This window comes from Jatropha curcas, chromosome 8 (assembly GCF_041381405.1).
Source record: "Jatropha curcas cultivar XTBG-Jc1 chromosome 8, XTBG_Jcur_1.0, whole genome shotgun sequence".
NCBI lineage: Eukaryota > Viridiplantae > Streptophyta > Magnoliopsida > Malpighiales > Euphorbiaceae > Jatropha > Jatropha curcas.
The window spans coordinates 1,904,112-1,923,722 of NC_143158.1; the positions used below are offsets into that span (position 1 = coordinate 1,904,112).

The 19,611-nt window shown below is 35.4% G+C and overlaps 5 protein-coding genes, 1 non-coding gene and 1 pseudogene across 7 annotated transcripts; 6 read left to right on the plus strand and 1 right to left on the minus strand.

The window, feature by feature from the left end:
- The first annotated feature begins 1,235 nt into the window (after positions 1-1,235).
- On the plus strand, positions 1,236-6,639 carry LOC105637790 (Regulator of Vps4 activity in the MVB pathway protein). Its single transcript, XM_012221407.3, has 7 exons — positions 1,236-1,483; positions 1,611-1,743; positions 2,397-2,500; positions 2,845-3,016; positions 3,094-3,234; positions 3,372-3,630; positions 3,744-6,639. The coding sequence occupies exons 1-7, from the start codon at positions 1,452-1,454 to the stop codon at positions 6,317-6,319; spliced, it is 3,417 nt and encodes a 1,138-aa protein (XP_012076797.1). The 5' UTR covers positions 1,236-1,451; the 3' UTR covers positions 6,320-6,639.
- Positions 6,640-7,960: 1,321 nt separating this feature from the next.
- On the plus strand, positions 7,961-9,544 carry LOC105637791 (putative caffeoyl-CoA O-methyltransferase At4g26220). The gene is made up of 5 exons (XM_012221409.4): positions 7,961-8,121; positions 8,198-8,277; positions 8,364-8,508; positions 8,592-8,723; positions 8,987-9,544. Exons 1-5 carry the CDS (start codon positions 8,062-8,064, stop codon positions 9,275-9,277), a joined length of 708 nt encoding a protein of 235 aa, XP_012076799.1. The 5' UTR covers positions 7,961-8,061; the 3' UTR covers positions 9,278-9,544.
- LOC105638337 (putative caffeoyl-CoA O-methyltransferase At4g26220) lies at positions 9,359-11,950 on the plus strand (annotated as a pseudogene). The gene is made up of 6 exons (XR_016322098.1): positions 9,359-9,376; positions 10,321-10,422; positions 10,570-10,649; positions 10,860-11,018; positions 11,172-11,303; positions 11,420-11,950. The product of XR_016322098.1 is annotated as a putative caffeoyl-CoA O-methyltransferase At4g26220 (transcript).
- Positions 11,951-12,116: 166 nt separating this feature from the next.
- RPS15AE (ribosomal protein S15A E) lies at positions 12,117-13,868 on the minus strand. The gene is made up of 3 exons (XM_012221411.4): positions 13,679-13,868; positions 12,492-12,652; positions 12,117-12,399 (listed from the first exon to the last, which is right to left on the minus strand). Exons 1-3 carry the CDS (start codon positions 13,806-13,808, stop codon positions 12,301-12,303), a joined length of 390 nt encoding a protein of 129 aa, XP_012076801.1. The 5' UTR covers positions 13,809-13,868; the 3' UTR covers positions 12,117-12,300.
- Positions 13,869-14,282: 414 nt separating this feature from the next.
- LOC105637793 (F-box/RNI-like superfamily protein) lies at positions 14,283-16,582 on the plus strand. Its single transcript, XM_012221412.4, has 2 exons — positions 14,283-14,811; positions 15,291-16,582. Exons 1-2 carry the CDS (start codon positions 14,358-14,360, stop codon positions 16,211-16,213), a joined length of 1,377 nt encoding a protein of 458 aa, XP_012076802.1. The 5' UTR covers positions 14,283-14,357; the 3' UTR covers positions 16,214-16,582.
- Positions 16,583-17,554: 972 nt separating this feature from the next.
- LOC105637794 (Ribosomal L28e protein family) lies at positions 17,555-19,200 on the plus strand. The gene is made up of 4 exons (XM_012221413.4): positions 17,555-17,704; positions 17,859-18,016; positions 18,110-18,273; positions 18,878-19,200. Exons 2-4 carry the CDS (start codon positions 17,869-17,871, stop codon positions 18,998-19,000), a joined length of 435 nt encoding a protein of 144 aa, XP_012076803.1. The 5' UTR covers positions 17,555-17,704; positions 17,859-17,868; the 3' UTR covers positions 19,001-19,200.
- LOC119370037 (small nucleolar RNA R24) lies at positions 18,504-18,596 on the plus strand. Its single transcript, XR_005177616.1, has one exon. It is a non-coding gene; the product is annotated as a small nucleolar RNA R24 (small nucleolar RNA).
- Positions 19,201-19,611: the final 411 nt, after the last annotated feature.

Genomic DNA, 19,611 nt, shown 5'->3' on the forward strand with positions numbered 1-19,611 from the left:
AATAATTTTGTGAACATTTTTTAAGGTAAGGTTGGTTGGTCGGACTTGAATTTGTGTATCCTTTGTTCCTTATTCTAGAGTGTTCCATATGGCAACCAGTCAAAATTTGAGAGTTGTGACCGTTTTCTATGATTTTATATTTATGTTCAAATCAAAACCAGTTTTTGAATGTTTGTGGTTAATTATAGAAGTTAGAAATTTGGCTATGAATTTACCCTTTTCTTTACAACTTCATATGAGCGGAAATTTCTGACTTATTAAGAGAATTTTTGGCCTCTAAAAGCAGGTATCAAGCAAGCCTACATGAAATTTAAGAATACTGCCTTTAAAGGATGATGCAGAAAAAAAAGTTGTATGCCTGGAAAAATATTTTTGCTCTAAAAATGATTTATTTCTAGACCATACAATAATATCGTCTCGCTTTCGACAACAGGCGTATTCGTGAGCCTGTTGGTGGGCTTCACGACTGGGCATAAAAATTTGTTATAAACCAAACAGATAATCATACATGCATAAACTTCATAATTTCACATGTTGATGTTGGCCTGCGGCTTTGATGAGTCAACCTCTTTTTTAAGCTGTGCACCTAACTCGTAAATACATAACTAAAAGTAAGTGTTTCCATCATCTTATAAAAGGTTCAAGATAATAGTTATTGCTCCACATAACTAAAAATGGCATTTAGTTCTGAATTTATAATCTTAGGAGATTTTCCTTTTAGTGTTGGAAAATACTCTCCCATTTCCATAAAAATAAATCGACTTTGAATTTTATACATATTAAAAAAAAATGATTATCGATTTTATGTTATTTTGCTAAAATTAAATATCGTAAATATTTAATTTCATCTTTATAAATCTAATCCCCCACTTTGTTATGTGGTTCGAATGTCACCTTACAATTACTTCCATACAAAACACAGATATGAATTAAATTAAATCATTCACTCTTTGAAAGAAACATTAGGAAACAAGACAGCTTTACCGGTTGTTAAACAAAGACCCATTGAAGTTTTCACAAAGAAACGTCTAAGGTCAATTCTCCAAAAGCTCCACTATCGTACAATCACACGTATGTGTTAATTGTCGTAAGATTGTTTTCAGCCGTCGAATTATTATATACTTTAATCAAAGTGTCCAACGAAGACCCAAAAGGAAAGTCCCATGATTGATTCCGTTGTTCCTTCCCGCATTAAATTTTGACTGACTCGATTTCTTAAATAACGAAATAAGACGACTCTTCATGCTCGAATATTAAAAAGAAGAGGGCAACATAAGAGATTCCGCGAAATTTCTATCCATTTTCTTTCAAAAAAATTATTGTTTTCGTTTTCTTCTATTTTGAGATCTTCGATAATAATTTTCACACAGATCAAAATCACATCTAATTCTTTCTTCTTCATTTCCAAATCAAAATACAAACATAAGGAAAACAGAGACGGTTGAAGAGCTATGCTACACAGGAGCTTCAAGCCAGGGAAATGGTAATATTTTTTTTTGTTTGTTGGAGATGAATTAGATTTTTTAGATTTTTCTGCTTTATCCGCTGTCTTTGTAGCTGGATTTTTGGATACTATTTGGTTGATTTTGAATTTGTTTCATTTGATGCAGCAAAACGGCTTTGAAGCTAGCGGTTTCGCGTATAAAGTTATTGAAAAATAAGAGAGATTCGCAGGTCAAGCACCTCAAGAGGGAATTGGCTCAATTGCTCGACTCCGGCCAGGACCAGACTGCCAGAATTCGGGTAAGCTGAAATATCATATATTTTGTTCCAAATTTTGTATCGACTATAATAAGATACCAATTTCGATCGCCCGCTGATTGTAATTACTAATTGCTATTGAATTTTTACATTATTAGACTACTCGACATACCATCTGTTAATTAATCGTTGTTTGGCTCCTCTAACCGATTTTTTTAGCTGCTTTCAAGATGAAATATTGAAAATAAAGCTAACATGAATATTGACGATAAAAGAATGGTAGAATGAAATTGTACATTTGTATTAAGGACAGTGACACATAGAAGTAAAGTGAGATGCTTGGAACACGCTACAAATCTGCATTCTTACAAAGGAAGCAAGCAAGAAATAAGAGTTTTGGATCTTAGTTATCTTGGATAATTGTACTCTAGGTAGGATTTTAAGAATTATGACTTGCAGTTTAGAAAGTTAATGTAGTGTGTCCAGTGTCCATATTAGTCATTTAACTATAATTCGTTCCTTGATATTTGTTTTGACATCACTGCTGCTCAGAAGCCTCAAATGCTTGCTAAAAGTTGCTGTTTGTTCACCACTGTAAATTATCCACGATTTGTTATTTGGTTGGCTGGACTTTGTTGGGAACATATAGGGTGACATCTAGCAAGGTTAATATGTATTTGTATTTTGCTTTACAGGTGGAGCATGTGGTTAGGGAAGAGAAGACAATGGCAGCATATGATCTCATTGAGATATACTGTGAACTAATTGTTGCACGTTTGCCGATTATCGAGTCGCAGAAGTATGTAATTCTATTTGACCTTGAACAAAGGGGCGTGTGTTGTTTTAGGGAAATCATTCATTTGATCCATCTATGTATATTTGTGCACGTTTTTATGGGTAAAGGGGAGAGAGTGTGAATCATATTGTTGGACAACTGATAACAACTATGGGTCTATGCCAATGAAGTATTCCATATGATCATGTGGTTCAACATGCTGAGTTGTTGGCTCCAATACTCCATATAATCACGTGGTTTAACATGCCGAGTTGTTCAATCTTGAATCTGGCTGGAAATATTTTAATTTTAATTTTTATGAGTTAGTGATAAGTGGGCTTCATATTGATATCTTTGGATAATTTCAGAAATTGTCCCATTGACCTGAAGGAAGCAATCTCGAGTGTAATTTTTGCATCTCCAAGGTGTGCTGATATACCTGAACTGATGGATGTCCGTAAACATTTTACAGCAAAATATGGGAAAGAATTTGTATCTGCAGCAGTTGAATTACGTCCAGACTGTGGTGTTAGCCGCTTGGTAAGCTTGTGCAATATAAGTTAATAAGTGGGTTTCTGTTTACTGTTCTGGATAATCATTTTGTTGTCATCTCCTAGTTGGTGGAAAAACTATCAGCCAAAGCACCTGATGGTCCGACCAAAATAAAAGTTCTTAGTGCAATTGCTGAGGAACATGATGTTAAATGGGATCCTACATCATTTGGAGAGAAGGAAATGAAGCCTCCTGAGGACTTGCTGGTAAGATCAAATGTGCTAATATGATTCTTATCCACTTGATGTAGCTTTTCTTGGCTCTGACATAGGATAGCTACATAAAATTTGAAAGGAGCTGTAATTTCTTAGTGTTTGCTTTCGTTTGTAATTTGTTTGAGCAGAATGGACCCAGTACCTTTCAACAGGTCAGTAAAATGCATGTGGATCCTCCTAATGTCCAGGAGCTGCACAATATTGTTGAGAAGGAACATCCTAATATCAGAGCTCCTTCCAAACAATATGAAAAACCTGGTGCACCTGTTAACTCACATGGCTCCAATTCTATATCATCATCACATTTCCAAAATGTTTCTTCTACTGCTGCTGCAACTAATAAGGCAATTCAGTTTGATTCTTCTCATTATGACCCGAGACCCCTAGGTATGTCAACAATTTATATGAATGTTATGACTGAGTTCGTGGATGACATGTATGTAAACTTGTCCTTTTTCTTGTTCTTCATCTGTTAATCATAAGATGTATGGTTGTAACAGGAACTGGATCTGAAGAGATGGAATTTAGGCATTCCCATGCTGTGGAACAGAGTGGTTTCTCTGCAGGTAGGCAGAGTTGGAATATGGAATTCAAGGATGCCACAACTGCCGCACAGGCTGCTGCTGAATCTGCAGAGCGAGCTAGCATGGCTGCCAGGGCTGCTGCTGAACTTTCAAGCCAGGGAAGGATGAGCAGGCAGCATTCAACAGAATCTAACAAGTCTTCTGCTTTCAGACCAAGAGATGAAGGACTTCACAACTATGCCAGTTCAAGATTGCAAAGTGAACATCTTGCCAAAGATGCAGTAAATAACACCTCTCAAAGAAGTTTTAATTCTGGAAGGAGTCATGAGCAGAGTGCTGAAAATGAACAAAATGACCTGGAAGGATTGACTGAAAGGTTTTACAATCTTAGGGCCTCTAATAAATCTAGCCAGCTGGCTTCCTCAAAATCCAATAATAGTTCTGTGGATAATCATCCACAGGTGAGTGATTTCCAAATTTCAGATAGGCATTCTAGAAAGGCCTCATTTGAATTAGGAAGAAGCGATCTTTTAGGTGAAGAATATATAGAGAGAGAGTCTAGTGAATCTGAGAAAGAATTTGTGAGTGAAGTGCATGATGAAATGAGTTGTCATCACGTTCATGATTTTGAAGAATTGAGCATAAGAAATCAGTCTAGCAGTGTTCCCTCTCGTTCTTATTCTAAAATTTCCAGTGATGACTACAATGCTAGTTCCAGTTTCAGCCACCAGAAAAATGAACCTTTTATTTTTCATGAGGGAGAATTCCAGAGCAGTGCCAAAGAAACAAATTCATTTGACAATGCTGCAGTGGTTTTTGATGACTTTTATTCAGACAATGATGAATTTAAATTTGATGAGAAGGATAAACATTATGGCCTAGATTCTGGTTCGTATTATTCATCAGAAGGTCGAAAATCTTCTTCTCATCTTTTAGAAAATAAAAGCGCCATGAGCCCCAGGCTAAGCATGGAAAAGACACTAGGAAAGTCAAGTTCACAATCACCTTTTGCCTCGGAGTGGCATTCTTCAAGTGTATTTTCTGAAGGCTTGGTAAGTGATACGGTTCCTTCACAAGCAGATGACTTGTTACCCATGACTTTTGATGATTCAGATGGCCCAAGCTCAGAAAGTGAAGAGCAGCTGGATAAGCCTAAGCTTGTTGGGAGTACAAATACTAGCTCTTTCCCTCAGAGTCCTCATTCAGTAGGATCTTCGCTTGCAGTAAAGGAAAATGTGGAATCCAACAGAAAGACGTTTCCACAGCCATCTGCATTTGATTCTGATGTAGGAATACATTCTGTGAGAAACCAAGATGCTGAAACTCTTATGAAGTTGAGTCATGGTTACCAATCAAATTCCCATGACAATGACAGTTTGCAAGCTCCAGGGTTTTTACCGGTCAGGAATGACGTCCAAGGATACCTATCACTGGATATCTCAGAGGAAGCCAAACCTATAAAAGAATCAAGCTCAGAAAGTGGTAATGAGTTGAATTTTGGACTATTGACTGGTGGTCTTCGAAATAAGGGCTATAGGCATCCGCCTTATCGTAAGAATGCATCAGGCAAGTTTGCAGCATCCAAGCAAGCAGAGGAGGGTAATTCTACTAGCAAGCGGTCCTCTTCTTTCAGTTCTGATGCTCATGATCAAGAGCCACAAAATCAGATCGTGGAACCAAAAGTAAGTAAAAAATCAAGCTTAGGAATCTCAGTTCCATATTCTGATGCTGGCAGGGATGATTCAGATGAGGAACTCGCACAACAGACTATTTCCAGTGCTCAAGTGCCAAACATTCGAGAAGCAGGCACTGATGTGAATAAAAGATCAGGCTTAAAGAGTTATTTTGATTCGGATAACAGCAATTTTGAGGACGATCTCCCTAAACAGACTGTAACCAGCAAAATTCATTCAGGTCCTGGGTTTTCTAGACGGACAAAAGCCTTTCCTTCAAATTCTGAGAAAAATTCTTATTCAAATTCGAGGATACCGTCTGAGTCATCAAGGGCTGCAGAGTATGCCGTGGAACAAAAGCCAACATCATTCAGTTCCTATGATACTGAAATTCTGGTCAAACCACCTCAAACTAGGAGCTCAAATTATTGGGGAAGTTCTGAGCAGCAGGTTAGATCAGAAGAACAACCTCCTTCTAAGCTGAATTCACAATCCAAGAGGTCCACATATGAGGAATCATCTTCTAGGCGTTCATATAGTACTGATAATCAACAAAACCATTCTTCTCAGTTCAAAAGTTCAGATTACCGAGGAACTTCTGAGCAGCGTAGACCAGCAGAACCTTCAAAGTCAATTCCAGAATCCAAGAGGTTTTCACGCGAGGAAAGTATGAAGTCATCATCCAGGGAGCAACCATCCAATCCTCCTTCTAGAACAGCATCATCAAGCGGTGCTGAAAGCGCAAAGTCATCCAGTTCTCATGGTAATGCTCCATCCAGGGAAAACTCCATTAATAAAGCCAGCCATGTGCATCCAAAACTTCCCGACTATGATACTTTAACTGCACATCTATTGTCTCTCCGACAGAATCGCCAATAAATGCAGTTCCTTCAGAAGATACCTAGGTAGTTTTATTCTAGTTTCATATTCTTTTGCATTGTCGTTACAGGGTTCTTAAGAGTGGGATGAAATTTATTGGTTCCATAGTATATAGATTCAGTTACATATTTTTCATTTCTTGCGTTGGTGTCGTGGCTGGTTATAGGGATGTAATATTAATTCGGCATCTCATTCGTGAGAGTTAGTCAGCTTATACTTTTTGATGTATTTTAGCATTTACTATCACGGAGATGAGGATTTTTGTATATGAAGTTGCTGTAATGAGATAATAATTCTTGATTGTAGATGAAATTTGTTCACTTGGCATCTCTGACTGGTTGAATTTTCCTTATTGGCTGTTAATCGAATTAGAGCACGTAGATACATTAAAGACAGAGAAGCCGAAGGTTATATTTGAAAGGAACTGCCAGTCCTGTTGAAAACTGTTAATTTCTTTGCTCTTCTGCACTTTTTGAAAACTGTTAATTTCTTTGCTCTTCTGCACTTTTTCATAAGAGCAAAGTTTTGCTTTTAATTTTAATGTTGTTTAGTGCATATTTATAGTTTTTTTATTTTCTAGAAATAGGAAACCGGTTACAGTTTTTGATTACTTGTTTTTCCAAAATAAAAAAACTAAAAACGTAAACGAAAACAACCTAATAATAATAAGTTGGGTTTGAAAGGAACTGCTAGTCCAGTTGAAAACGGTTAATTTATTTGCACTTTTGCACTTTTTCAGTGTGTAATTCAATTTTGAATGCTATGAAGGTTAGGTGCGGGAAAACAATTTTGATTACTTGTTTTTCCAAAATAAAAAAACTAAAAACTTAAACGAAAACAACCCTAATAAGTTGGATTTGAAAGGAACTGTCAGTCCCGTTGAGAACTGTTAATTTATTTATTCTTTTGCACTTTTTCAGTGTGTAATTCAATTTTGAATGCTATGAAGGTTACTTGCGGGAAAACAATTTTGATTACTTGTTTTTCCAAAATAAAAAAAAAACTATAAACTTACACGAAAGCAACCCTAATAATAATAAAAATATATATAGAGTTTGCTCTGAGTACTGGCTAGCAATAAAAAATTTTAAGTGAACTGTTGTCTTAGATACAAGGCAAGGATGTTGCCGTGTTGGTATTGCTGAGAAAGGCAAAGGATTTAATAGATGTTCTTGTTTGTTTATGGGAAAGAAAGTAGAATGGAGATTACATCCCCTGCGCACATACACATAGATTACGGGTCAAAATGAGTTTAATTAACTAACCCATACAATTAAATAATGCCAATCAATCAATATATGTAAATCAAACGGCAAAAATCGTGCGACCGGGGCATCAAGTTTCACGCAGTTTCCAGTATCATATTGACTCTGCAGAGGCAGGATCCTTGCTGCTTCATATTAAATCAGTTATTTTAAGCAATAACAATCTGCTTAAATAAAAATTATAAAAAAGTTACTGTTTTTTCTTTGTATAGGAGTATATATATAAAAAAATTCAACCAATAGGCATAAAACAAGGTAAACAAATGGCCAGAGGCACCCACCGAATCAAATTAACTAGCGTATGATGTACCCAAAATAATAAATAAATAAACAAAAAGCCAAAAGTATGTGTATATAAATAAGACCGTTATGTTATTTGGGATAAGCAACAATAACACAGTTGAGAAATAGCTACGAAGTTCTGCGGTTGGCCCTTTCAGACTTCAGTTTCAGGTTATATATATATATTCACACACAATGGCAAGTACCACGATCAAGCCTCATGCAGTGTTGTTGCAAAGTTCAGAATTATACAAGGTACGTAATAATTATTATTTTTGGATTCTGGAATTAATAGAAATGAATTTATTTTGTTGTTTCGATCATATGGCAGTACATACTGGAGACAAGTGTGTATCCAAGAGAAGCAACTCCTCTCAAAGAGCTAAGGGATGCTACTGCAAGCCATCCCATGTAATTAATTCATTTCTTTTTCTTTTTTTAAACAAATTCCATATTAATTTGATAAACCAATTAATTGATTAACAAGTAATGTGCAGGTTCTTCTATGCTACAGCACCAGATGCTGGTCAGTTAGTGGCCTTGCTATTGAAAATGGCTAATGCAAAAAACACAATTGAAGTTGGAGTGTTTACTGGATACTCTCTTCTTCTTACTGCCCTTACAATTCCTGATGATGGCAAGGTTAATTAATTAGCTCTTTAACCTTATATATTGTTAATTAGTTTATTTGTCTTTTTATGATATTTTTTGTGGTGTATGTATAGATTACAGCCATAGATGTCGATCGAAAAGCATATGAGATGGGGTTGCCTATAATACAGAAGGCTGGTGTTGAACACAAAATCAACTTCATTGAGGCTCCTGCCCTACCAATTCTTGATCAACTCTTGCAAAATGTAAGATATTAAATAACAAATCTTAAAAAAAAATTGTGAAAATTATTAAAAGTCTAGCTGAGCATTCAATAATTAGATCCTTGTTAATATTAATTAACACTCTCTTTGTTGGGTAGTGAAAATTTGGATAAATTTGTCATTTGCCACCATTTTTGACTGTTTGTTGTAGATGATAGATATTAAATTTGTCATTTGTCACCATTTTTGTCTATTTGTTGTAGATGATAGATATTAAATAATTTAAAATGATTATGTTAATGCAGGAAGAAAATGAAGGGAGCTTTGACTTTGCATTTGTGGATGCAGATAAGGGAAACTATTACAATTATCATGAAAGGTTAATGAAACTGATAAAAGTTGGTGGGATTGTTGTTTATGACAATACTCTTTGGGGAGGAACTGTTGCTTTGCCTGAAGAAGCTGTTCCTCAGGTCAAAAGAGAGACAAGAAAATCTACTTTGGAGTTTAATGACAAAGTCGCATCTGATCCTCGCGTTGAAATTTCTCTTGCTCCTTTGGGCGATGGCATTACCATTTGCAGGCGTATTTGCTGAATTAGTTAACAAGGGGATTAGTCGAGCCAATGAGCTTCGAATGCCAGTAGTTTTCACCAAAAATAAATAATGAGGTTAAAGATGAAAATCTTGAATTTAGTAAGTTCAGGAGATGCGTATGCTTATAATTATATGTTGTGTTCTATGATTTTATAATTATATATGTACTCAATTTTCTTTGTTTGGAGTGTACTTTATATATCTTGTTCGTGAATTTATGTAATAAATGGATTATAAAGCAATATTAATTGTTCTTCAGAATTTAAAGTAAGTTTTTCATTTTTTTAAATTCCTCTTAAAACTGATAATATTCATCTGACATAAAAATAAATGCGATATCTTATGTTTTTATAAATTGACATAAAGACAATTTTGATATCCTTTGTTTTTAAAATTAAACCTGATATTAAATTGGATTGAATCGGCAAATAATCTTTGACCTAGTAGTTAAAATGATGCCGCCCAAATTTGATTCACGATAAATTAACATTTAATTTCAATTTATATTCCTCCTTTAAAAACTGGATTGAATAGGATATTTAATTTTTTTTATATAAATTTTTCACTTTATTTTTAATTTTTTTTAAAAAGAGAGAATAAATCAGTCGCTACCAAGCCAAATTAAAGGTCAATAGGCCAAGTTTTAGAATTTCAAACTATCCACCGTCTAAACAATAAAAAAAAAATTAAAAAATAGATTAACTCAATAAATCCTTCTGTCTACCAGCTTTCCCTTCACCTACCAGACAAACACCCTCTGCCCCCGACTCTAAACCTTCTAATCCAACGGTCCGCAATTCGTCTCTTTCAAATACCTCCATCTACGTTAAATCCAAATTTGCGATTATAATCGATATGATGAATTACTTCGATTCAATCTGCGTTAAATCCAAATTTGCCAAATGGTAGACTGCCATTTGGGTATCTAATAAAAAAAAAAACCTCATATCTTAAAGTGGAAAATTCCTTTATAAGATTGAAATAAAAATTCGAAAAATTTATTTTCTTGTTCCTTTCCTGTCTACTACTATTTATTACTGTAGATTTGTCACTTTCAGCATCTTTTTATTGGAGACAGTCCAGCGCGTGAAGCTGTTGTGGGCTTGGAATCGAAGGGATTATTAAAGAGTGAAGATTTGTATCAGGTATGGTCTTCTGTGCTCATTTTTCATTTCATTTTCATCTCCGTTGAGTCGTCCGTCCAATTTGGTGACGGCATGTGCTGGAGACTCTATGCTCCTTTTTCATTTCATTTTCATCTCCATTGAGTCGTCCGTCCAATTTGGTGACAGTATGTGCTGGAGACAAGCGTGTATCCACGAGAACCAGAGCTTCTCAAGGAGCTACGGAATGTCACCGCTAGTCATCCACGGTACTAATCATTGTTTTTCTGATGTTACTGTTTGTGTTCATGGATTCGGAGCTGAAATTCAGTTTTGCGGATTGGGATTACATGTATTTATTATTGAATCTTTGTGATTTTGAATTTAAGTAAAACTTATTGAATTTTGGATGTTTATAATTGATGAATTTCAGATTTAACCTAATTATGATTTATGTCCATAATGTCGTCGAATGGAAGGATCATGTCGTTTTCATTTCTGAATGTAATGAGCTTGTACTTGCCAGAGCTACAATGGCTACTGCTCTTGCGGCTGGTAAATGCCAAGAAGACAATAGAAGTGGGAGTTTTCACTGGATACTCCCTTCTCCTGCTCTTTCAATCCCTGAGGACGGCAAGGTAAGAATCTACCATCAGAAGCTATGAAGTATTAGAAGTATTAGTATCACATGCGACTGGTTTTGCTAATTTTTACAAGAATAATCATTTGTGTATGAAATGCACTTTGATTTGTCCGAACTGCCAGACAAATCAAAGTGCATTTTACTGCAGATTACAGCCATAGATGTGAATCGCGAGGACTATGAGATAGGACTACCAATTATAAGAAAAGCTGGTGTAGAACACAAAATCGACTTCATAGAATCTGAGGCATTACCAGTTCTTGATAAGCTACTGACAGGTGCAAGGATAATATGAAACAAAATTTTCTATTATCTTTCCCAAGACCTTATAATGGTTTAATTAATTTGATGTTTGATTTGGTTGTATCTTCTTTTTGTCTTCGGAATCTACTGCAGCATGGAAATGAAGGCAGTTTTGAATATGCTTTTGTTGATGCTGATAAAGTTAATTACTGGAACTACCATGAGAGGTTAATTAAATTGCTGAAGGTGAGCGGTATAGTTGTATATGACAACACTCTCTGGGGAGGGACAGTTGCAATGTCTTAGGAATCTACACCCAGAGGCAATGAGAATGGCAGAAAGCTTACTATTGACCTCAACAAATTCACCCAGAGGCAATGAGAACGGGATCACGATCTGCAAGCGAATTCACTGATTTTCTTCCTGAAGTTTATACTTAACTGTTGTTCGACATATGTAGAATTTCACGTGCAGAACCATTAGCGTAATCACAGGCTTGCTATCGGAAATAAACGATTTGTTCAATAGGATGATTTGAACAGCAGAATAAAAAAAAGTGTCTGCACCTCGTTTTCAGGAGGTTACCACGAGAACAATGTCGAGCTTATATCAGCTCTTGCTCTTAGCGGTTGTATTTGATTAATTAAATGAATAAATAAATAAATCTATCCACCAGTCATATAAGCATGAATCCATATAAGCCACCAATTAGATATTGAACTTGCATTAGAAGATTGAACCAGCTTTTAAGCCTAATTGTGAGGCAAACACAACTAAAAAAATGAAACGAAAGTTAAATGACAATACTAATTTATTTGTCATCCAAGGAATTGCAGAATAGAGATGAAGATATCAAACTCAACCCCATCAAATTTCTTATTATCAGCTATGCAGTCGTTCAATCACAGTTCAATTAAAATTACTGAAGAGAGATTCATTGAATCCAAAAGTTATTTCTAATGTATAACACAGTTTGATACAAAATTTCAGGCTTCAACCAAAGATAAAAATTATAGCTTCTGCCAAGTAGACATCTAATGAAAATAACCAAGAACCTGACCACCCACATTCCGATCCTTTGCTTGTTCATGGTCCAAGACACCATCTGGAGTAGTTATCACAACATATCCATACTGCATGAAAAGAATTTAAAAGATATAATTGCAAGAACAACCATAAATTTCTTTATTTAATAGAATAGGATTTAAAGAGATTTGAATCCAACCTGATGAGTAGGAAGTATACGCAATCTGTATTGTTCTATTTCCTTTGCCTTGAGGTCTTGCCTATAAGTGAGCGCCCGACAATCTTTTATCCTCCCCTGCAGTTCAACCTTTATCCTCCCAACTCTATGGGGATCATAAACCTCAAAATTCTTGATATATCCTAGAAATATCAGTCAACTTTAAAGCACTGAACATGGCAGATAAAAGAACTCCTGACACGAAGCATGAAAGTAAAAGAAAATACAAAGCATTTTTAAGAGCAGCAACATAACAGCAGTCAGCAAGAATACACAAATGATGTAAGACAAATATTTATTTATTCAAAATATCGGTATAACAATTCTACTACGATAGTTTTAATTTCCAAAATAAAATATCTAAGTAGATGACTTTGAGTTAGCTGCCTAGATTTAAAACAACTGCTTTTTGGATAGCTAAAAGCAAGACAACTACGTATTGGTGTCGTCAAAAAATTAAACCAAGTGTTACTAGCAATCTCACTTTCAGACCCACCAAATGAGAGATGCTGAAGTCGGCATTATGCAAGTCCAGTATATGTAAATGCATGCATTGATCCCCAACATTTCTGCTATTTCACGTTAAAGACATTTTAATTGTATCTTGAATCTTCGTTTCTTAACACACACACACACCCACAACACCAGACCACCCCCCCCCCCTCTCTCTCTCTCTCTCTCTCTCTCTCTCTCCTTCAAGCAAATTATACTGACAACCCCAAATCCCATAAAACTGTTCCAAAAATTGACACTTAAATCGATATATTGAATATTGCTGTTATTAAACAACCAGCCAAGGATGATGGAATCGAAGTTGCTACTAAAGATCGAACCACAAGAATGTGTAATTGACACATTGGAAGTACGGAGAATGTGGCAAATCCGCCAAAGGGCAAGTGGAATTTTAGTAACATTTATTTGTTTAATAGGTTGTTTCAAGGAAAAATTAGAAGATTCAGATGGAGGTTTTCGTATTGAAGTTCAAAAGAGTCACATTTATTTCAACAATCAATAAAAAAAAAAAAAAAAAAGAACTGAAGAGAGAACCAGAAGGCAATTATTGAAGGGAATCTAAAAATCACACCTTTGTAGCATTAAACAAAGAAAAGTCAAGTTCATTATAATGAAGATAAAGAATTGAAAAATCCAAAAAAATTGAGCAGATTTACCTCGATCTTTCATGATCTTGAGGAACGAAGACATGACAGTAGAAATAGGTTGCAGCTCAACCGTAGCTTTCCCTCTTCTTTCTGCATTCACTATCGACCGCAAGGCATCGTTCAATATCCTCCTCCCCATCTCCTCTCCCCGCAGCTACAAAACCTAAAATCCAAAATTCAGGCAGACTGCAGCAAAAGGTTTTAGAAGTCGTTATGACCTTTAAAAACCCAACGACACTTGTAAATCGAACGACACGAAGTTTGTTCTTTCTGCAGTACGCTGTCGCTTTCCTACTAAGGTCTCTATACCACGATAGAATATGAATATAAAAAATAAAATACAAAATTTAAAGAAATTAAATTAGATTAAATATTTAATTTTTCGAATATACTAATTTCTCAAAACAATAGTTTTTATTTTTTGTAATGTTTATAAACGATAGTTTTTTTTTTTTTTAATGTTTAGCATATTATTTATGTGAGCTCGACGGTGAGGATTAACTCATCACAACACTAAGACACCTTCCTAAATTTTAATTTGCAAGTAAAACAAAATCTAAAACGACACAAACAATCGGTCGTCTAATTGTCGTATAGGCGGAAATAATGGAACTCGCTGGTAAGAGAAAAATAACGCTGGAGTTCCGTTTTTCTTCACAAATCGCAACCAAATCATATCTCTATTTCCATGGACGATCTGCCTCCACATTTGCTCCTCGAGATACTAAGTCGACTCACCGATTCAACCGATCTCGCTCGGTGCCGACTCCTCTCCAAAAACTTTAACGCTGTCGCGCGCGAGGTGCGGTCTATTAACCTTTTATGCACCTTGTCCAGATATCTCAAATTGAGGTCATCTGAGACCAAAGATATACCCACGCCTTTCAAGACTATCTTTAGCAACTTGATTCGCAATTCCTTAGCCCTCGAGTCCATCTCGATCGGCGTTGACAAGTCGCTTGGTGGAATATCGTACGACGACGTCGAGGATGAGTCTGACGATTTGTATTTGACAGACGTGCAGTTCGTGAAGGAGTGGTTGCCTAGGGTTTGTAAGGAGCTGAAGTCACTGTCCATTTCTGATTTCTGGATTCAATCTTGTTGGAGGCGATCTGAAATTTTAGCGCTTGTTTCTTCTTTCTGTGAGTTTCTCTTAATTTGTTTTGTTTCAGTTCATGTTATTATGGAATTTAGTTTTATCAATTTCGGTAGCAGAATTTGGTTTGCTTATTGAAGATGACAATTATTTATGAAATTTTGAATTAAGCATACTTTGGTATACTCGTTAGAGTAAGGATTGAACTTTTAAAGAAAATGCCTTTTGCCGCTGTCGCGTCTTGGGGTCTAAAGGAATTAGATATGTGAATTTTGATGGTACTAATATTTTTTTGTAATACTGTTTTCATTTGCTTGTGATAATGAATGAATAAAGTTAAGCCCTTTTTGGCTAGCAGACCTGTTTAGGTGAAGAAATACTCCCGCAAAAAGCACTTAAATTTGGATTGATCCATTTTACCTCATTCTTGTTTCTTTAGGAAGTGTATTTTGGCTTTTTGACTGGTGACAACACCTTTTGGAATGATTACGTTATACTAAAATTATTCTATTGACATTTGTACAGGCCATGTCCTTTGTGAACTTGAGGTGAAGAATGCTTGGCTATCAGTAGATGGTTTGAAACCATTGCCTATGCTTACAAGTTTAACACTCGAGTCAATAAGACTAGATGATGAAGATTTAAGCAAAGTTAATCATTGCTTTCCTTGTCTACGAATTCTAAATTTGATAGGAGTAGGAGGACTTAAAGATCCAAAAATCCATCTCTTTCACCTTATAACATGTCGATGGACAGTGTCAAATGCTCCGCTTTCTCTGACTGTTATTGCGCCCAGCCTTGTGAAACTTGAGCTAAATTGTATTGAACCAAGATCGCTTGTCCTTCAAACACCATTATTGTCTGACTTCAATCTTTCACTACGGAAAGCTAAAAATTTTGAAATAAAAGAGTTCCCTCATTTGAAAAGTTTACAACTTGAATCTGCAGACCTTTGTAACCTCATAAGTTCATTTCCTTCTGATAATTCAATTAGGAGGCTTACAGTTGATTCACTGAAACGTGTTGGACCTGCTGATACGACTATTCTTAGCCTGGAGATGTTGTTCAATGTGTTCTCAAATGTGAGCTCACTTACTTTGCAGTCTCGGGCTTGGTCTGAAATGGAGGCATCCTTCCTAGCTGATGGTTTGCAAAGTCAGAAGGGAATGCAACGGCTGCAAGAAATTATTGCACAGTTAGTGATACATGATATTGACGTTACTTCGTTGTTTATTTTCGCTATCTTGGATAACTGCAGCAACTTGTCAGATGTTACACTGCTCATTCACAGCAAAGTTGATCCTAATGTTGCTAGCAACCTCATCTCCCAGTGTACAGCCTATCATCCAAAAGTTAGATGGAGATGGGGAATTTGGAAGGAAGGTTCAATAGATGCTTGGATATCTGATGCATTTAATTTATTAACCCTATTAGCGGAAGAGAATTAGTGTAGTCCATTGGAACTTATATTCAGCAAAATGTTGTGCTCCGTAGAAATTGGCATAGAAGTCTTGGACAGCAAACATTTTATGCCAGGGAAAATATTTTAGATGCATATAGATATTTTATGGAAGTGTCTCAAATTACAAGCTAATGGAGTTGATATATAGTTTTCTGGAAGCTTAGATTTCTACATACTCTTGCTATGTATTATAGAGTTATCTGAATATGGCTGACTGCTCAATTTCAAAAGAGAAACGGATAGAAGAATTCCCTGATGGGTGTTCCTTGTATAGTTGTGTTCTTGTACATGTAATTGGAAAATGTTGTATTATCTAGAGAATTTCAGCAATAGATTGTACATGTTAAACTGTAAATTGTGATACTTGTGCTGAATGTGGTGGTTTTTTTTATTATTATTATTTGTGGATGTAGAAAATACAGAAAAACAGAAACCGTTGATTAAAAGTGGTTGTGGTGTGCATGTATTTGAACTTGGATACTAAACGCTAAAACTTACAGGAGTTGATATCTGCACTTGCTTGCTTTTTGTTTGAGGCGTATCATTTGTGCTTTCTGTAATTACAGGGTAACTCCTGTAATGACCTTTTAATATGGCTGGCTTGTGGAGGGGTCATAGGAGAAAGCAAAAATAAAAAGTACACTCGCCTAACAGCTTTGTGGTATTGGTAAATTTTTACTTCCTTCCATAATGTGGGGGGGAAAAAACTTTGTTTGGTAAAATTTTAGTAGCTATTCCCATTAAAATATAAAATGATTATCATTAACGGTGTAATTATATTTATATATTTTGATGTATAATGTATATAGTTTTAAAATTTTTATATTCAATATATTATTTTTATTTTAATGTATTGTATAAATAAAAAACATTAATTAAAATTTTTAAAATAACATTTAATAGAAAGTTATTATTTTTAAATAATTATAAAATAAAATGATAAAAAATATGAATTGCAAAAAAATTGTTTATTAATTATTTTCATAAAGATAAGGTTAATGAAATTCAAATATAATATAAATAAAAAAATCAAAAGAATTATTTGTTGATATGAAAGAAAAAACTACAAAAGAGTTACAAGCTGACATGTAACAAACAAACAAACGTGGACATATTTATTTAAGTATTAAAAATTATTTCAATATAATAAACATGTATACTTTTCTGGAAGTGCGGCAAAATACTATACTAGTATACTGGATCGCGGAGGATGGATAAATCCTGACAAGGGCCTCGGGCTGGGCCACGATGAAATTGCCATTTTTGCTGAAGAGGCAAAGCAAAAAGCCCGAAACAAGGTTTAGAACAAGTAAATCAAGCAAATGACCCAAAAAGCTGATAAATACGGTGCGTTTCAATCCATCAACGATTAGGGTTTTGCAGGAGTATAAACATAAACCCCTCAACTTCATTTAAAGAAGCAGACGACTTGCACAGTTAAACCCTCCCACACACTCCGTCCGCTCTTCCGTCACGTGTAAGTCCTCAAATCTCGATCTATCTCTGCTACGTCGTATTTTTTTTTTTTTTTAATAATTATTCTCGACTCGCGATTATCTTCGTTTTCATTTACCTTTTTGGTCTTTCTCAGATTGTGATCTGATCTCTTTTGGTATCTTACTTTGTAACAGGTGACTAGAAATGGCGACAGTTCCAGGGCAGTTGATTTGGGAGATCGTGAAGAAGAACAATTCTTTCCTGGTGAAAGAGTTTGGCAGAGGCAATGCGAGTGTTCAGTTTAGCAAGGAAAGCAACAATCTCTACAACCTCAACTCCTACAAGCACTCTGGTAGATAATATACCGGATACCTTTTATCAGTTCCATTTTCGGCCACTTAATTATTTTGTAGTTTGAACCGGTTATGGATTTTTCTTCGATTAGGTTTGGCTAACAAGAAGACTGTTACCATTCAGCCTGGTGGTAAGGATCTCTCCGTTGTGCTCGCTACCACGAAGACCAAGAAGCAAAACAAGCCTTCCAGTTTGTTACACAAGTCGGTCATGAGGAAGGAGTTCCAACGCATGGCTAAGGCTGTTTCGAATCAGGTAGGTTTTTTGTACATGTTTTAATTGTTCTTTTATCTGGATTGTTAAAATCAAATGGTGCTTGCTATTGATTTCTTACCTGTTTACTGTTTTTATATACTTGTATCTGGGTTGTTAAAGGCATTTATCAATAATCTCTCCATCGGCTGTGTTGCCATTTTGAGTCGAGCTTGCTTAATTTAGTAGTTGCTGGCTATTTTTGATTTTGCTTCTATTGGAAATATACTCATTGAGCAGTGATGAAAAGCTAACACGTAAGAAGACTCTCCTTTGTGGAGAATTCTTCGATGAGATATACTTGTTACGCTTGGCTTCTGAGCTTTGCCTTTTCAATCAAAACCCATTGATAACTTTTTCTGTTGGGAATTGTCTAGTGATCTTTGAGTTTCCTTGATCAAGCTCAGCAAAAGGTATTTCTCATTGCAATACACATCACTGTTGTTTGTAGATTTCATCACATTTCTTCTTTATTTCGAGTCATAACGAATCCTTTTATGGGCTGCACTACTGGGTTTCATGCCTAATTTCAGTTTCCAAACCATCAGATTTCAAGAAGGAAAACATCTTAGTAATCACCTGGTTGGTTTTTCATTGTTGTGTTCAGGTTGCAGATAATTACTACAGGCCAGATTTGAAGAAGGCAGCCCTTGCTAGGCTTAGTGCAGTTCACAGGAGCCTTAAGGTTGCCAAGTCTGGTGTCAAGAAGAGAACCAGGCAGGCTGTTTAGCTGTTTAAAGTTTAGGAGACTAATTTCAATTTAATGTTCACTTTTCTCTCTCTCTCTCTCTCTCTCTTTTAAGCTTTTGCTCATTATTTTGAGTCTTTAAAGATGCTTTATTTGCACTTCCTCTTGGAAGTTTTGGTGTTGTGAACAAAATATCTAAAAATGAATGTATTATTATTATTATAATAAATTTTGTTAGGATCTTTTTCTGGCCGTATGTACCAAAAAATCTGTATGCAGCACATTTTCAGCTATTGCAGGAATTTAACCAGTGGCCAACCCTCTAAATTATTGGACTAGAATTTTGTAATAAACGATAATGTCGAATTGTTTGCTAGATCTTTCCATTGGCCTAATTGATGTATCAAGGCCTTAGTCCTTTCTGGCTTCCTGTGGATGTCTCTCAACAAGAGATTGCTGAGGTATCAAAACGTTTGTTGTTTAACAAGTGATAATGTTGTGAAGTTGATTCTATGAAAGAGATTATAGAAAGAAAAAATGAAATTCCTGGAAAAAGCATCCACAACTGAATTAGCCAAAATGGAGCCTCTACATCTTATTTATTTATTTCAAGATATAAAAGGAAAAATCAATTCAACGGCTTGAAACCAATT

Coding starts and splice junctions, on each gene's coding strand:
- LOC105637794 (XM_012221413.4), top strand. CDS start 17,869: ATGGCGACAGTTCCAGGGCAGTTGATTTGGGAGATCGTGAAGAAGAAC. Junction 18,017..18,109: donor CAACTCCTACAAGCACTCTG/GTAGATAATATA, acceptor TTCTTCGATTAG/GTTTGGCTAACAAGAAGACT. Junction 18,274..18,877: donor CTAAGGCTGTTTCGAATCAG/GTAGGTTTTTTG, acceptor TGTTGTGTTCAG/GTTGCAGATAATTACTACAG.
- RPS15AE (XM_012221411.4), bottom strand. CDS start 13,808: ATGGGGAGGAGGATATTGAACGATGCCTTGCGGTCGATAGTGAATGCA. Junction 12,653..13,678: donor CAAGATCATGAAAGATCGAG/GTAAATCTGCTC, acceptor TGATATTTCTAG/GATATATCAAGAATTTTGAG. Junction 12,400..12,491: donor GTATACTTCCTACTCATCAG/GTTGGATTCAAA, acceptor CTTTTCATGCAG/TATGGATATGTTGTGATAAC.
- LOC105637791 (XM_012221409.4), top strand. CDS start 8,062: ATGGCAAGTACCACGATCAAGCCTCATGCAGTGTTGTTGCAAAGTTCA. Junction 8,122..8,197: donor AAAGTTCAGAATTATACAAG/GTACGTAATAAT, acceptor ATCATATGGCAG/TACATACTGGAGACAAGTGT. Junction 8,509..8,591: donor CAATTCCTGATGATGGCAAG/GTTAATTAATTA, acceptor GTGTATGTATAG/ATTACAGCCATAGATGTCGA.
- LOC105637793 (XM_012221412.4), top strand. CDS start 14,358: ATGGACGATCTGCCTCCACATTTGCTCCTCGAGATACTAAGTCGACTC. Junction 14,812..15,290: donor AGCGCTTGTTTCTTCTTTCT/GTGAGTTTCTCT, acceptor ACATTTGTACAG/GCCATGTCCTTTGTGAACTT.
- LOC105637790 (XM_012221407.3), top strand. CDS start 1,452: ATGCTACACAGGAGCTTCAAGCCAGGGAAATG. Junction 3,017..3,093: donor ACTGTGGTGTTAGCCGCTTG/GTAAGCTTGTGC, acceptor GTCATCTCCTAG/TTGGTGGAAAAACTATCAGC. Junction 3,235..3,371: donor AGCCTCCTGAGGACTTGCTG/GTAAGATCAAAT, acceptor TTGTTTGAGCAG/AATGGACCCAGTACCTTTCA.